Source organism: Myripristis murdjan, chromosome 19, assembly GCF_902150065.1.
Source record: "Myripristis murdjan chromosome 19, fMyrMur1.1, whole genome shotgun sequence".
Taxonomy (NCBI): domain Eukaryota; kingdom Metazoa; phylum Chordata; class Actinopteri; order Holocentriformes; family Holocentridae; genus Myripristis; species Myripristis murdjan.
Genome location: NC_043998.1, coordinates 11,619,994 through 11,635,997, shown reverse-complemented (window position 1 = coordinate 11,635,997; position 16,004 = coordinate 11,619,994). Strand labels below are relative to the sequence as shown.

General features: G+C 42.8%; 3 protein-coding genes across 7 annotated transcripts; 2 read left to right on the top strand and 1 right to left on the bottom strand.

The window, feature by feature from the left end:
* The first annotated feature begins 502 nt into the window (after nucleotides 1-502).
* On the top strand, nucleotides 503-5,459 carry eme2 (essential meiotic structure-specific endonuclease subunit 2). Of its 3 annotated transcripts, XM_030078478.1 has the most exons (9): nucleotides 503-1,158; nucleotides 1,669-1,790; nucleotides 2,139-2,147; nucleotides 2,267-2,359; nucleotides 2,562-2,686; nucleotides 2,767-2,845; nucleotides 3,606-3,721; nucleotides 3,810-3,999; nucleotides 4,858-5,459. In XM_030078478.1, exons 1-9 carry the CDS (start codon nucleotides 735-737, stop codon nucleotides 5,011-5,013), a joined length of 1,314 nt encoding a protein of 437 aa, XP_029934338.1. In that variant the 5' UTR covers nucleotides 503-734; the 3' UTR covers nucleotides 5,014-5,459. The 3 variants fall into 3 exon arrangements, with proteins under 3 accessions (XP_029934338.1, XP_029934340.1, XP_029934339.1); XM_030078480.1 differs by lacking the exon at nucleotides 2,139-2,147 and having other exon boundaries at nucleotides 506-1,158; XM_030078479.1 differs by lacking the exon at nucleotides 2,139-2,147 and having other exon boundaries at nucleotides 511-1,158; nucleotides 2,264-2,359.
* Nucleotides 5,449-11,608, bottom strand: spsb3b (splA/ryanodine receptor domain and SOCS box containing 3b). Of its 3 annotated transcripts, none has more exons than XM_030078474.1 (7): nucleotides 11,466-11,608; nucleotides 8,786-8,921; nucleotides 7,782-7,974; nucleotides 7,253-7,440; nucleotides 6,990-7,092; nucleotides 6,773-6,898; nucleotides 5,449-6,645 (listed from the first exon to the last, which is right to left on the bottom strand). In XM_030078474.1, exons 1-7 carry the CDS (start codon nucleotides 11,591-11,593, stop codon nucleotides 6,089-6,091), a joined length of 1,431 nt encoding a protein of 476 aa, XP_029934334.1. In that variant the 5' UTR covers nucleotides 11,594-11,608; the 3' UTR covers nucleotides 5,449-6,088. The 3 variants fall into 3 exon arrangements, with proteins under 3 accessions (XP_029934334.1, XP_029934335.1, XP_029934336.1); XM_030078475.1 differs by having other exon boundaries at nucleotides 8,786-8,954; nucleotides 11,466-11,559; XM_030078476.1 differs by lacking the exon at nucleotides 11,466-11,608 and adding an exon at nucleotides 10,510-11,453 and having other exon boundaries at nucleotides 8,786-8,954.
* A 405-nt stretch (nucleotides 11,609-12,013) lies between these two features.
* On the top strand, nucleotides 12,014-15,967 carry nubp2 (nucleotide binding protein 2 (MinD homolog, E. coli)). Its single transcript, XM_030078481.1, has 7 exons — nucleotides 12,014-12,126; nucleotides 12,533-12,648; nucleotides 12,893-13,091; nucleotides 13,864-14,018; nucleotides 14,406-14,516; nucleotides 15,024-15,093; nucleotides 15,694-15,967. Exons 1-7 carry the CDS (start codon nucleotides 12,111-12,113, stop codon nucleotides 15,831-15,833), a joined length of 807 nt encoding a protein of 268 aa, XP_029934341.1. The 5' UTR covers nucleotides 12,014-12,110; the 3' UTR covers nucleotides 15,834-15,967.
* The last annotated feature ends 37 nt before the right edge of the window (nucleotides 15,968-16,004 follow it).

The following is a 16,004-nucleotide window of genomic DNA, read 5'->3' as shown; positions in this document are numbered from 1 at the left end:
AACAGTGGAGCAGGGTGTGCTGCAGCCCACCGCCAGCCAGACTCCTCCGCTGCTGGCCGCACACTGCGCGCTGTTTATACCGCATGGATCGACCTGCGGTTGCGCAACGCGCGTAAAGGGACGCCGCGGATGGCGTTGAAATCTGCGCACTCCGCAATACTGCCGCGGCGCTGACTGTCCCCGGCGCGTGCGCTGTCGTCACATCCTGGCTTTCACAATAATGCAATTGCATCTTCTCCAAAATGTTGAATGAATCATCTGACTGTAACAAAGCATCGCATTGCAAAAGTGTGTCGCAAAGTAAAGTATGAAGCGGTGGGGATGTGAGCTGTTTTCCACGAATCAGTCACATTTGGATAAGCTATAGCATTATGTTCACCTAACCTAAGTTAACCTTTGCAATTTAATCCATTAACGTGACAGCTGATGTGTGCACTCCGGTGGCCGTGCAGCTGCTCTTTGCCTTCTGTCCTTTCAACTTACGTATCCTCCATTTATCCCCTGAATATGTTAAGTGCATAGAGTGATTTAGTTAGTTGTTTGCCGGATCTGTGATTTCTTTTTGTGGCTGGGTCGTTCGCGTTTTAATTTGGCCCTCAACGGACACCGTCTAAAGCTGCAAAATATTGCAAATTGTAATCCCACACCGTGCAACAATGTAACTCTACTTCAGAGCCCAGTTAGGTCTTGTGTTTGATTAAATTCATGACTTCACGGTGCCTTCAGCTGAGGCGATGTCTGTCTTACAGAGAGCCAAGACATGGGAAATATCCGACTCTGAGGACGAGGGCGATGCCCAAACAAAAGGCGAGGAGAGCAGGCAAACGGGTCTGAGTGCAGACTGTGGCAGCAGCCGAGGCTCACAAGACACATGCACACCTCACGCAGTGTCACAGAGCAATAGTTTGTCTCCACCGCGAGAACTAAAGTCTGGCACCCCGAGTCCTGCGAGAAAACGCCGCACCAAGGAGGAGGTTGAGGCAGAGAGGGTGAAAGCGAAGGAGAGAAAGGAGGCCAGAGAGAGAGAGAGGAGAGCTAAAGCCCAGGAGAAGGAGGAGAGGAGGCAGGAGCAGCAGAGGAGGAGGGAGGCGGCGGAGCGGCTGAAGAGCCTCAGGCCGGAGAACTGCCTCAAGCGCCTCACAGTGTGCGTAGACCCAGGTAGGCTCCAGGGTCAGGTGGGTGTGGTGCATTCAAGTGCTGTCGGGAATGCACAGGAACAAGAGCTGGGAGAAACATTCAACAACCAATAGCAAATGAAATGGTGTCTGTTTGGCTTCCTAGGTCAAACTGGTCGTATATGTGCCTTTTTCTTATTGAAGACTCAACAGATGCAAAGTTAGCCCAGAATTCCTTAATAGTAATTCATGAGTGTTCTGATCTCGATTCTTCCACTGTGACATAAAGTTGCTCTTTTCCGCTTGTTTCTGAAATATCAGCTAGTATAGCAGCAGGAATACTTGTTTAACAGGCTTCATTTTGTTGTAATTTCTCACTAAGTTTTTATACGTGCTACTAGCTTTATTAATGGAATTCCGTTCGGCAGTCAGAGTTTCCCAGCAGCACTAGAAGGCAGCATGAGGTCAGCTTGTGAGCTCAGCAGCTTGCAGCATAACCAGAAATAATACCTGTGAATCAGTCTGTTTATGTAAATGTCCATCTGGCCCTCAGCTCTCCTGCAACACAGCGGCTCCGACATCCTGCTGGACACTCTGGTCGCCTCTGAGTGGAAGTTTAGCATTGAGAGCCAGCAGCTCTCTCACAGCATCACATGGACCAGAGATGTATCTCAGGTTGGCACCAAGAACCCCTGGATTATTGTCCACAACTCTGAAATGATCTGCTTGTGTCCCATTTGTGTGTAGTGTCAGCATTTCAAACTGGAATGGTCTTGAACTGACATTTAGCCACATCCCTGTTTACTTTGTTTATTTCTGGACATATTGTAGAATGAACAGCTAGTGATTCACATACCCAAATCTGCATGTTCTCAATATATGTTATCTGCATCGGATAACTGAATATATTTTCTAAGATGAATACTTTTTCAGTAATAATTATGTAGCTATAATGGCCCTCAGAACTTGAATGCATCTCTTTATTTTTTTATTTTTATTTTATGCTGCATATGTTGGACACAGTTTTACTCTGTATGGCTATTCTCCACACCTTCATAAACACCCTTCATTTGATTCAATTGTGTTTATATTCCAGTGTTTCCTATTTCTGCTCTGGTGTCATTTCTAAATCTTCACCTTGTCTTCAGCAGGGAGAGGAGAGTAAGGGACCAGTGGAGGAGGAGCAAATCATTCTGGTGCTTGGTCTGACTGACTTTATGGACATGGTGATCTGGGTGAAAAAAGTAAGTTTCCTTTTCCTCTTCTAAGTATTTAAATGTTGTCATGGAATAAAAAATGACTTTCACCTTGTTAACCTATTTTTTTTTTTTATAACAAATTAAACTTCTAAACGTGAACTCAGGCAAGCTGTTAGTTCTTATTTGTTCAGTAAGCCTACAGCATGTTCTGCTCTGTGTCTTTCTTCACATCTTGTTGCCACTCCAGATGCTAGAAAGTGATGGGGAGGAGTCACCAGTGGAGTCTGTCCTTAGTCCTCTGCTGGAGTGTCTCAACCGTGATGCCAAGAAGGTGGTCACTGTGTTAGTGACAGACTCCCAGCCACATTACAGGTCAGTGTGTTTACCAGTCACTGTGGCTTCACAGACAGACAGACAGATATTTCACTGATGGTCCTCAATGGTCTTCACAGGGCAAACTCCTGCAGAGAGTACACAGTTCATCAGACGCTGCAGTCCCAGTTGGGGATAGACAATCTGGAACTTGAGGAGGTCAGTTGACTTTGAACTATTCCTCCTAAGAATTTTTTTTTTTTTTTTTTACAGCAGAGCGTGATTGCTCATATGATCCTTTTTGTATGTATATATTACCTCTGTCTGTATAACTGACAAGGTTATAGCTAACAATGTACATCTGCAGAGTTGGGACTTCTTTCTATTCTCAAATTACCATGTACATTTGATACTTACATATGCCCTGCTTGACCATTTTTGCTCCGCAATCATGTTACACCATTTGTAAACACTATGAGATTATAGCTCACAGTGCATATTTGCATGTTCAGACACATTTCGTATATTGCTGTTGTCATGTGAAAATTATGAAACCCCAGTCCTGGTAATTTTCATGCTTTTACCTAAATTGAAAGATTTTATCATTCTCTATGGATTATGGAAATTCTCAGATTTATGAGATCCTTTCAGAATCCATTGGAAAACACACACAAAAAAAAACAGTGGTACCAAGCTAAAGACAGTTTTCATTAGACAGCAGCAACATAAGTTTGCTTGTAGACAGTGTGTGTTTGATTATCGTCAGTCCTCTATCTTCATCAAAATCATATTGTATAATCTGATGCTGCAAAAAACTAATTTCCACACAGATTTCATTGAAGTTTCTTGACCAGCTTGACCACCAGAGCTTGAGCATTTTCAGATGTTGACTGTGATTTTCTCTTCCCACAGCCAAATCATATCATGGCCACTGTGCAAGAATAGGAGTCTTTTTACTAAAGTGCCCGTCTCTCTGCAGGTTCTTGTGTACCTGCAGCTCTACAAGAATGTCTCAGTGGTCTTCCTGGATGGCTGGCAGAATGTCACTGACCATGTGTGCGCTGTCACTAAGGCCTTGTCCAAACGCCCTTTCAAGTACGCACCCCCAGTCTACATCACATCATAAGAAAGAGACACCCTAACCATGTAAAATGTTAAAAATAGTAATTCTGTGTCCTTGCAGGATACTGACGGAGCGGACGGAGCTGCCGTTCTGTGTGGACGGCTCATGGGCCAGCGGGGTTCGGGTAGAGAGGGACGGCTCGGGGCTGAGCCAGGTGTGGAGCAGACAGATCCAGCAGCTGAACAGAGTTAGCCCTGCTGTGGCCTCCACCATCACTGCTGCCTACCCATCTCCTCAAATACTGCTGCAGGTGAGCTGAGTGCAGCACAATGTGATTCCATGGATTCGGGGTGTGATTCCCACAAGGGCCACCCAGGTTAGAAATGTGTGCACTCAGTGTTTTGGATAAACCTATGCACTAAATGGCTTATTGCTGCTGCTCGGTGAAATTCTCATATTTCAAAAATGGCACCTATTTAGCAATCAGGAGACCAGTCTTGCTTTTAGCTTGATGATAATGCGTTTTTGACTTTATCCACTGGGCCTTTGAAAGGGTTTTGCTGGCTCAAGAAGTTGGAGACTTTTCTAAATTTATATTGGATAATATAACCCTTCAGGTGAGGTGGAAGTGGAGTAATGAGGTTTTCATACATTAGCAGTGATATGTTTAAGTGCAAAAAGCAACAACTCTAACTAAGCAGTAAGATACAGTATTGCCCCACATTACACTAATACTCAAAATTTTGGAATCACTGAGAATTTTTTTTTATATTTTTGAAAGAAACTGATACTTGTATTCACCAAGGTAGCATTACATTGATGAAAAAATGCAGCCAAAACAGTGATAATGTTACAAATTACTATTACTATTTGAAATAACTTTTAAAATCCAATCTTTATATAAGGTTCCAATGGCCTGTTATCAGTAGCCCTTACCCCTCATGCTTAAGTAATCATACTAATGTGCTGCTTTGATACAACAGAAACCGCTGCCATTATATTAAACACAGCCAAAGACAATTAAATCCTCCACTGGTGAATACATGATGAATAAATGTGTATCTTTAAAACCATAAAAAATGATCAGTTATCTCAAACTGAGTTTTTTGTGCATGTTTGTAACTTCGGCTGTCCGATTTTCTTTTCCATTTCTGCTGTCGTCTTTCAGGCCTACCAGAGCATGGAGTCAGAGGAGGACAGGAAGGGGCTGCTGGCTGGCCTCTTAGTGAAGAGTGGAGGTAAAGAGAGACGTATTGGACCTGACATCTCAGCCAGAGTCTACCGCTGCCTCACAGCACACAACAGCCAGCTGGTTCTGGATTAACGTGTTCAGGCCCACAAGCTGGAGGGATGTTAGCCGGGACTAATCCAGTTGCTAATAAGAGCTCATAAGCACTTGGCTACTAATGCATTAATGTCGATGTTTACAAGCTAATAATATGCCTTGGATTTACTTGAATATTATATCACAGTGGCACTAGTAGTACTAGTACTACTAGTACTAGTAGCACTATTTATATTCATCCTAACCTTCAGAAAGGAAGATGAGTTGACTCATAAAAGTTGCAGAATATAATTTATAAATTAAGCCTCAGTGATCATGACAAAAGTGAAGTATAATGTATATGATATGCTGCATAAAATGTATTATGGTATAAATGCAAGTTGGATACTTGGAGAGACCTCATTAAACTAAAAAAAATGTTTGTTTTTTTTTGTTTGTTTGTTATGTAAGAATTATTGTACAAAATAAACTGCATCAAAACTTTTCTTTGTGTTTTATTTTATAGAATTGCCTGTGTAAGAAAGTTCATTAAGTAAGAAAGCAGAAAAAAAACAGCTGATTAGCAAAACCCATTATAAGCAAATGCAGCCATTGCTGATAGTCAAACCAAATGCTCGTTATAAAACATGTACAAAATGTTAGTTCCACAGTATCAAAAAGAAACTCCCTTTTCCCCCTAAGAGTTTATCCCTGAGAATAACATGTTTACACATTCACAAGATTTACAGTATTTGGTTGTCAGATCTAATCTGACAAACAGGCTTTCCACAGACAGTGACTGTCACATTTAAGAAAGGGAGAAATATCTAAGCGTAATGCATGGCTCCTTTAAGTTAGCATTGGCTGAAATGTGACTGACCCAGATGTCATTCAATATCAGTCAACTGCATAACATGCCACACACTACATACTCACACCCTTCTTCCCATATATTGAAATCATTCAAATGATGTAAAAAAAAATGCTAGGGAAAAAAAGAAATAAGAGCATAATCCACTCACAAAGCTGGTTAAGAAATATTGGCTAAATACTCTTCCCTCCATGTTTTCCAACAGGAGACGTCAATGGCAATAGTAGAATAGCTGTGTGCCAAGAACTTACTCATACATTTTGGCTACAATGTCAAGTCCAAGCGGCATCTTTTGCTCTGGTAGTCTTCCGGCTCAGAATAGCAGCTATCATAGTCGCTGCTGGGTGGAGTGGGGGGATAATGGCAGGCGCAGGGCTGAGCTTGTGGTGTGAGTGGACACGGACCCTTGCATGGGATCATGTCAGGGAACGGGCTGGTGCAGGGGCTTGGGGAAGTGCAGGCACTGAGGGTGGATACTAGGCTGGGGACGGGGCTGGGGCTCGGGCTGGGAGACAGGCTCATCTCGTCGGGAAAATCCTCAGACAAGTCCCTGGGCTGCTCAGGCGAGTCCACGGGGCCACTGTTGAGGGTGAGGACCCAGCCTAGCTGTGTATGGAGGTGGCTGCACAGGCCTGGGGGAAGATTCAGGACATCCAGTATGTCCGGGCAGTGGGGCAACTCTTGGCGGAGCCGGGCACAGCAAAGGTACTGCAGGGAAGTGGGTGTGTAGCAGGCACGGATCACCTTCATGCTGCTCTTGGCCGCAGTGGAGCACACCATGGGGTAGAACTTCTTGTTCTGCAGCCTGATGGCAGACATGCCTGAGGGTGCGGAGCAGGTAACAAGACAGTGTAAAAATAGTGTCCATACATAAAAGCCACCAGGCAGTCATTACTAAAAAGTTGTGTAGGTTACGTATGGCAAACCAGAACTCAGGAAAACACCTACCTATGCATTGCCGATTCTTATAGAAGGTCATGGTACCATGCCAGGTGTCAAGGTGCACTCCTATGATGGAGCCTTGGCCAAACCGGGAGGAGAATTTCACCTTGTCCCCTTTGTGCTGGAGGAACCCTTTGAATACAGAGTTTATTGATGATTACGTTTTTATTTTCTTGAATCACTGATAATCATCAAAATTGTATTTTAATCCCTGCATTCTAACCTGTGTAGGAGAGCCCCCAGCTGTCCTCATCATGGCCCAGCAGGCTGCAGAAACTGTGTTTGAACTTCTCCAGGTTCACCTCTGAAGTCCCAATGCCCACCATCTACACCAGCCAATAACAGCCAATCCACAGGGAAAGCAGGACCCGAAATTAGCAGGTTAAAAAAAGCCCAAAACAGCTGTATCTCTAAGCTCCTCGTCTTAAAGTGATACCTGCCTTGTGGCTTAATAACGCATAGTTATTCAAGCAGACTGCTACCCACCATGTCAGTTCCATAGACAGGAGAGGTCATCTTGATTTCCCAAAAGTGCTGGCCATCTGTGAGCTCCTTTGTGCCGCGGATGGCAGCCGTGCCACAGCTGTAGTCGGAGTGAAAGCTCACCTTCCTGTTGTCACAGCTCAGGAAGGCTCCGGTGGACTTAGAGTGCTCGTCCCACACCCAGTCAAACCCTGAGAACACGCCAGATACCAGACATGGAACACATCATCTGACTGAATGTCTAAAACTTCATGTTGTTCACCTGTATTTACCTCGACCATGGTTTTTGTCACATTTGTTTACCCGGCTATCAGCAGGATATCAGCAGGTACTGTCTAGTTCTATTGCTCAGTATTTCTTTACATCCTAATGAAAGCCTACTATAAATGTTGCAATGTGTAATGTACTTCTTTTTTAAAGATAGTGAGATCTTAAACACCAAAAGTAGTTGTTATATTAGTCAGTCTACCTGCAATACTGCACAAGTGACAGTATGATGTACCCTACATCACTGCACGTCAGCCTCTCTCACCTTGGTCCTCCTCCCCACAGAGGCAGTCAGTGACGGTACTGAAGCCCAGCAGCCCAACCCCAGGCCCGGGCTCCTCCTGGGGACACTGGCAGAAAGACTCCCCTGTCACTGGCACGACACTGGACCTGGCCGCCGCCTCAGCGTCAGCCTCGGAACTGGCCAGGTAATCCACCTCAGAGTCCAAATTGCTGATCTGGTTGACACAAACAGTACACACAGCATCGTGTAAGTCCACAGACATGGCCATGGCCCAATTTTGGCTTGGAAGCAGGGAGAGGAATTCGGGCCAGTGGAGGGAGGCTGCAAATTGGATTTTGAAGTCTTCTCAATTGCACAGGCAGCTGTGGCACTTCTGGTAAAGAATAACTCTCTCTCAGCAGCAAGGAAGAGTAATAGTGTAATAGTGTTGTAGCAGCTTGCACAATCTAGCGATGAAGTTGTTCGCTCTACAGTGTAGGCCGACTGTGTGTATCATAACCCATATAACACGCTCAAAGACCTGACAAGATCGCCTTTTCCCCTAAAAGCTGTTCATGACTCCCATTGGTGAGACAAGTCATGTGTGCCAGCAAAGTAAAAATAAACCCTGTCCAAAAATACAGAGCCCCCTGCCCATGCCTTTGGAGACCCCACATCTTAAAACACAGCCATTTTGAGGCAGGACACAATCCTAGTGGAAAACTACTGGTTGGCTTGAGAATTGGAGTTACCTTTCACATACAGTAGCTCCCTCTCTTTTATTGCCTCACCGGTTTTGAGGAGCAAAGCACAGGATTTATCTGCTCTTATCTAGCCGACGACTATTCAACATAACGTAAGTCTTATTCCAGTGACTCTGGTGTCTCTCTCTCCAAAAATGCTAAATAAATATCCACCTCATTTCACAATTCTCTCCTTCCCTTTGCCCTCAACCCTTTTCTCCAATTCCCCACCATGTTTAATCAATACTATCTCTCACTTCTTTTGCTCTGTTCCACACACACCAGTGTTTGGTCTTTTCTCACCTGTGTTGTTGTCTGGTCCTCCCAGTCCTCTGTCTCATATGGCTGGACCACTGCCATGGCTTCTGTGTCTCGCAGTGTCTCGATCCAAACCAAATGCCGAGTGTGGCCGTTCCTGCCCCTCCTCAGCATGACAGCTCTGTGGACGGCACAGCGAACGCCTTATGATCAGCTGGCATATGTCATATACTTTTTATTTATATAAAGTAAGTGCTCCGTTAAGCAATTTGTTTTACTGTTTATTTAATATTTGATTTATAATTAATTTATGAAACATAGGATTATATTTTAGTTTTTGTCTTTTCCAAACTAGATGTAGGCTAAATTCAGGGGAAGGAGCCATAAATACCTCTGTTTTCAGCAATATGGTATACAGACTCAAATGAATATGAAGAGTTTAATTCACAATAAAACACACAATGGGTTGCTGCTACAGTTAAGATGTGTGCTTATGGAAATTGTTACATTTTTGAAGATAGGAATATTGAGTGATGAATTTCAGGTTGCAAAGTTTTTCCAAAATTGATACACAGTATTTTGAATGAAACTCCTCCCATGTACAACCTATCAAGTGAGGCTGTTCCAAGATGGTGTGAGCTACCTCTTGAATTTGTCTTTCAAAGGCCTTAACGCACATCTGAAATTGTTATTACTATTGTTTCAATTAAATTTAAGGCTCCTCTCAACTGAACACTGTATTCATGACCCTTTCTTTTTCCTTATCAACTGTTACCAATCAATAGGAAATTTCACAAACATCGTTTCAAGGAAAACATTTCCAGATACCTGGAAACTGATCTTTGTGTGCTTGCTATCCTGCTTCAATCTGCTCCATATGCTGCTGTTGGCAGCAGGAGGTGTTTCCATGTACTACTCAACCTTTAAACCCAGCCTTCTGCCTTGCCACTCTGGCAGGTTGTCCGCTAGCTACTTTCAACAGCAGATAAACACAGATAAGGTCACCTGACCTTATGACTACAATGTTTACCAATCACAAGTTTTTGCTATCCTTCACATTTTCACTCCTCCCATGACAAAAATCCTGGGCCCCTCCTACAGAAACATCTGAGTCTTGGCAATTTCATTGATTTTGGAAGAAAAATTTGGATTCCGTTCCAGTACTTTCAGAATGGAGGCGGATGCCAAGTTGAGAAAATTAAAAATTAAAGAATAAACGCGCAAACGACTTTTACACATTTGGCCTAAAAAAGCGATATGTTTTGAACACTTTGAGGGAAAAAGTCACCATTTTGTTCTGCGAAAGGATCTTCATTATTAGGGTTGGAAAAGACAAATTACATTTACTCTGTACTTACAGTATATTTTGAATGACAAATTGCACTTTGCTACATTCTATATCATTACATTTGCGACACCACATCTATCATAAGTGTGACCATTTTCCCTCTAAAATTACATGAAACTCATTTAACCTCTCAGTGTGCTGCTTCTTACTTAGGTTTCAACAGAGCAGCAGTACATCTACTTGGTTATTTTGGTATTATTTTCACCTCTGGGCTTTGTGTCCTGAGGCAAATAGTTCAAACACATTCACTTACAGCAGCACAGGATTTTTTTCTACTATTGTTAACTTTTAGCTGTGTTGGGCACTTCCTGAAAACCATCACTTGACTTATTCCTTGGATTTCAGTGTTTTGTTCTGCTGAGAACTTCCTCTTACTGTTTAAAGACTAAACAAGATTTTTTAAAAAACCTCGTGCACCAACCTGATGGCATGTCTTCGATAATACCGCCACTGAACAGAGCAGCTGGTGACTGCTTTACAAACAGGTGCAGGAGATAACTGCTCATAATTTAGATCAGTCTAGGGTTAGTCTCACTTTAATTGGGCCTTACCCTACATACTGTAATGCCATCATATGGACAAGCCAGTCGGAACAAACTAGCTGTCAGTCCCTTTCTAGCAGATATGATGTGGATGCAGTATTGAGTGACTATAAAAGCTATATGAATGTTTTTTGTTTTTTTTCACTGTCAAACACTAAAAAAGAAATTCTGTTTTGAAAGGAAATTATTGTACCTGTCCACATCTCACATTCACCAGATCTAATGCACCAGGTTCTCATTTTCTATTTCCTCAATTCACTGTGCATCCAAAATGCAACAAAATCAACAACAACTGATCTTCTAAGAAAACCTGAATTCACCACTTAAGTGAAGACAGTAAGTCTATTTGTCATGTGAACATGTCCCCAGTGTTACAGGGCATCACCTCCTCTGACCTGTACCTCCCTCTTTCCCTCTTTCCCTCAATGTTGTCCTTGTCTATTAGTTTAAAAAGCCCCTTTCTCTCAAACCTTATTTCACTTATTCTATTTGAAGCATTTCTCCCTTACATGTTCATTCTAGAGCATATTTTTACATTTACTATCACTAGTTCCTGCACTTGTTACCACTGTTTCCTTGTAATGTTGGTGATATTGGACCTGCAGCCTCAGCCTTTTTGCTGTTGCACTCATGTTGCATCATCCCAGAAAGAATAATTGGCTAACATTAGGATGCAAATGATCTCAAGTAAATATTCCACTGTAGCTGTCCAAACACGATCAGAGGCAGAACTTGAACTCAAGCAGCGCCTTCAGTTTGATTACATGACAATAAACATTAGTCACCAACAATGTAGCAGCTGTGTGTCTTATTCCAAAAGCAGTTATGCGCTTACCTTATTGTAGTCCTCTTATGCACAGCGCTGCAGTGGCTCATTTGACTGCCTGTGTGCGTCTTTATCCCACTGTGTGACAGGTGTGAGGTGCTCCTTGGCCCACTTCTCAGCGAGCTGGACGTAAACATTGCTTGTCCACGCCCTCCTCTTGTGCTGATTGGATGAGACCATCTGCGGGGGAGGAGTTTCTTTAAAATTTTCTACATACCAAAGCAGAATGCGATCAATGGGATATAAGATAACTGTGGCCTCTGTGCAAATGACAGGGAGGCATTGCATATGGCATGCTAGATAAAACATGACTTGGATAGCGTTTAGAGATTTTGGACCATTTTTCAAATAAAGAATATTCTAAAATGCCGGTTTAAAATATAAATTCTTCTCCATTCTGTCAGAGTGCCCTTTTGATCAGCCAAGACCTTCATGCTACTATCTCTTTACCGCTATCTAAAATATGCACGGCGGTTTGTTTGTTTTTGCTGACTGTGCGCGCATGTTGCGAAATGAACGCACCGACAGCCTATTGGTGGCTTTCAAAGAGAGGCGGGGCTTAGATGCAATGATCACTTTGATTGGGCAGTCGGCACGTGACGACATACGGAAGTAGTTAAGCTCTCGACTGCATGAGAACTCCAAAGCCAAAATATGGAGCAAAATAACGGTATGTTGAAAGAACTGGTCGGCTAAGTTCGTCAGTAAGGTTCGTCTGTGCGTGTGATTTATCTCTCTATTCATGTAGTCTGGGTTTCAATATGGAAACGTCTCCGTTTCAAGAAACAGCGACATGTTTGATAACCGTTAGCTAGCTTGCTAAGCAGCCGGCTAGCAGCAACAGCACTTATGAGACGATTCAACTCCAGATAGTTATGAGAATTTCCAACGCTGTGCACAGCTGACCGAAATGTTTTTATATGCGTAAAAAGTAACTTTTCAACGTTTCATTTACCGAAACGGTTCACATTACACATATTGCTGTTTCTCATACCACGGCCACTTAACTACATCATTACAGAAATATTATAACTGACCTTTCACATGACTGACTTTATTTTCCCACTATTTGGCAGAGGATAACTTGGCCCAGGTGCAGCATGTGGTGCTGGTGCTGTCTGGGAAAGGAGGCGTGGGCAAGAGCACCATCACCACGGAGCTGGCTCTTGCTCTGAGGCACGCCGGCAAGAAGGTGAGCTCAGACACCAGCTGTGTGTGGAGTGTGTGCTTACACTTGTGTGACTACTAAAACAGCTAAACAACAAGCACATTATGGTCAAAAACTGGGCCCTCCTCCTCACATGGCTCTGTGCACAAGAGTATCTGTGGCCTAATACTCCAGCCAGTGCTCAAATAAAAAATATACATTATATACAGGCAGTGGGGTGTCAAATGCATGAGCAACAGTAGTGATATCACAATTGTGGCACCATCAGGTTGGCATCCTGGACATTGACCTGTGTGGACCCAGTATCCCCCGCATGCTGAGTGTGGGCCGGCCTGATGTGCACCAGTGTGACCTGGGCTGGGTGCCGGTCTACACCGATGCAGAGAAGAGCCTCGCCCTCATGTCCATTGGCTTCCTGCTGGACGACCCAGATGATGCCGTGGTCTGGAGGGGGCCCAAGAAGACAGGTGTGTAGTGCTCAGGTTGTACCAGTCCGCCGCTAGACCATGGCGCTGTTCAGCTAGATCTCATACGCGAGCACAGCATCATTTGAATGATCATATAGTATTGTGTCAGTGATATTAAGTTGTTGTGATGCATGATTTTGCTATTTTAAATGAATGACAAAAACTGGGCCGAGCAAATACTAATTAACCCTTTCACGCATAGCGGTCATTACAGTGGACAGCTGTTTAAGACATTTTCTCCTAAATGCAATGGTTTCTTTGGTGGAATTGCATATCAGCTGTTAGAATGCTCTCTGCTGCTCCCCCCCATTGAGGTTTATGCAGAGACTGTCAATTCTTGTTGCTGAAAACATATTCATACTAGTATCATGACATGGTAATACCAGTCCTGCATCCTTAAAGAAGTATGGAGACTCACAAAAATGTTCATGCCCTAAGAAGAGTAAAAACAAATAAGAAAAAAATCTTGACTCAGGCTTTCATAATTCATGCATGAAAGGGTTAAAGTATCTCATAATGAGATGAAATGAGAAAAATGAGATTAGTGAATATTTGAAACTACAGTTTGACACACTTGAAGTACCAAACACCTTGTTATATATTGATGACAAACTATTTTTCTTTATCTGCTTGGTATTCAGAATGATGGTTATGCCACCATCTGCACTATAAAAAAACAAAAAAAACAAAACAGGCTGCAGGTTTTTTTTTTTTTTTTTTTTTTTACACTTGAACTGATACTGTCTCCTGCTCAATGTGTTCTGCCCGCTAGCTTTGATTGGCCAGTTTGTGTCAGATGTGGCATGGGGAGAGCTGGACGTGCTGCTGGTGGACACACCCCCGGGGACGTCTGATGAGCATTTGGCCGTGCTGGAGAACCTTAAGAAACACAAAGTGGATGGAGCCATTCTCGTCACCACACCACAGGTACACACCAGACTGGACGAGATGTGACTGTGCACTGTAGAAAAACCAGATAGGAGCAAAGAGAGTCTTGGCTCACAGTATGGACAACATGAGAGTGAATAAGATCAAAAGGGATGGTTTAGCTTGATACTGAATGTCATTTATGGTCTGTTTCCATGCTTTCCTTGCTATTGCTGACATTTTCATACCAAGGAATCTAATAAATTAATGAAGGAGAACGGATTGCTTCCCTCAATGATGCAAATAAGATGAATGCAGAATCAGAATCATTATTTTCAGAATCAGAAATGCTGAGTTGTATCATCTATGATTTTGAACTGGACCCTAAACGTGAATCCCTGTAAAATGTATAACAGTAATGAGGGTGGATCTCACTGTTGGCTGCAGGCAGTATCAACAGGGGACGTAAGGAGGGAGATCACCTTCTGTAAGAAGACCGGCTTACGGATCCTGGGCATTGTAGAAAACATGAGTGGCTTCGCTTGTCCGCACTGCTCAGTAAGTTAACATTCACACAACACACACCCTAGACGGTTCAAGAATGTAGTACAAATGATTCTCAGTGAAGTTGTAGTTACAATTTTATGTTGTTAGATCATATGAGCGACTATGAGGTTCACCTACCATAGCATTTATATCTACTTCCTATGCATAGTGTCCATACACATCTGTGTTTGGAGAGAGAGAGAGGTGTGAGTGAGAGAGAGAGAGAGATGTGTAAGAGACAGAGATGTATGTATTTTATTCTTCTTTTTGACTTTCATCTTTACAATTTATTGTTAATATTTTCTTCTTTTGCACAAACATACCAAGACAGATTCCTTATATATTAACCTACTTGGCAGTGAACCTGATTGTGATTTACCTTTGCCTCTGTGTCACTTTTAATGATTTCTGTATTTTATTTATCATTTGTTAAAGTAGGTAAGTAAGTATTTTGTCAAAGCTAAAAGTAATTGGACTGTAGCATTTTTGACTGACATTCTTTTTCTTTTTCCTTTTCAGGAGTGCACTAATATATTCTCAAAGGGTGGAGGTGAAGACTTGGCGAAGCTGACAGGTTCAGTATTTCTAGGTGAGAACAATTGGATCGGAGTTGTAATTGCTGGTTTTAGCCACAAGGTGTCACAACACTCCATGACTGTACATCACTCCTCCCTCATAAGTCATCGTCAAGGAGGCATTTCATATCACAGCCTTGCTGTTAAAATGGCTGGTCCAGATTTCAGCATAGGGGATTTGAGATGTATGGAAGAAGCAACGATACGAACTGATCAATATCATTGGGCCAATGCAAAGATCAGATAGGACTTTAACTCTGCTGATCTGCTCTGTGTGCAAATCAATCTGAACAATTGAGAATTGAGATTACCCTTTGGCACTGGGAACCAATGCTACCAACTATAAAAACTGGACTATTTGGTACAGTAGACTTGTTGGAAAGGTTGTAATACATTTGATTAGTCAGTGGCTCACTTGATCTTCACAAATGGTCACTATTAATGAGACCTTTGCCTGCAGGGTGACTCTCAGAAAGAGACCTGAGGTAGCTGTTCATCATCACTCAGTGCCACATCAGTGGTGATACTGGGTTATTTTAGAGGCATTACCAGGTGGTCTAAGAGGGTCACGTCATCATCAACATTAACTGTGCCTGTCTTGTTCTTCATCTCAGGTTCTGTGCCCTTGGACCCACTGTTGAGTGCCAGCATAGAAGAGGGAAAAGACTTCATCCAGTCATTTCCTCACAGTCCCACCTTTAGTGCCATCACCAGTATCTCTCACACTCTTCTCAACAGCCTCCAGGCAGCCTGAGCCATGTTTTTCTGTTATTTCTCAGCACAGTCACAATAACAAAGTGTTTTGCAGAATTATTAACAATCATGCAGACATAACATTCCTAAGCTGCATTTTTTTTGTTCAATATAAAACTCACTGGACAATCTCTAGCTTTATGTAATTATTCCAAACAAGTGCTTGTAGTCA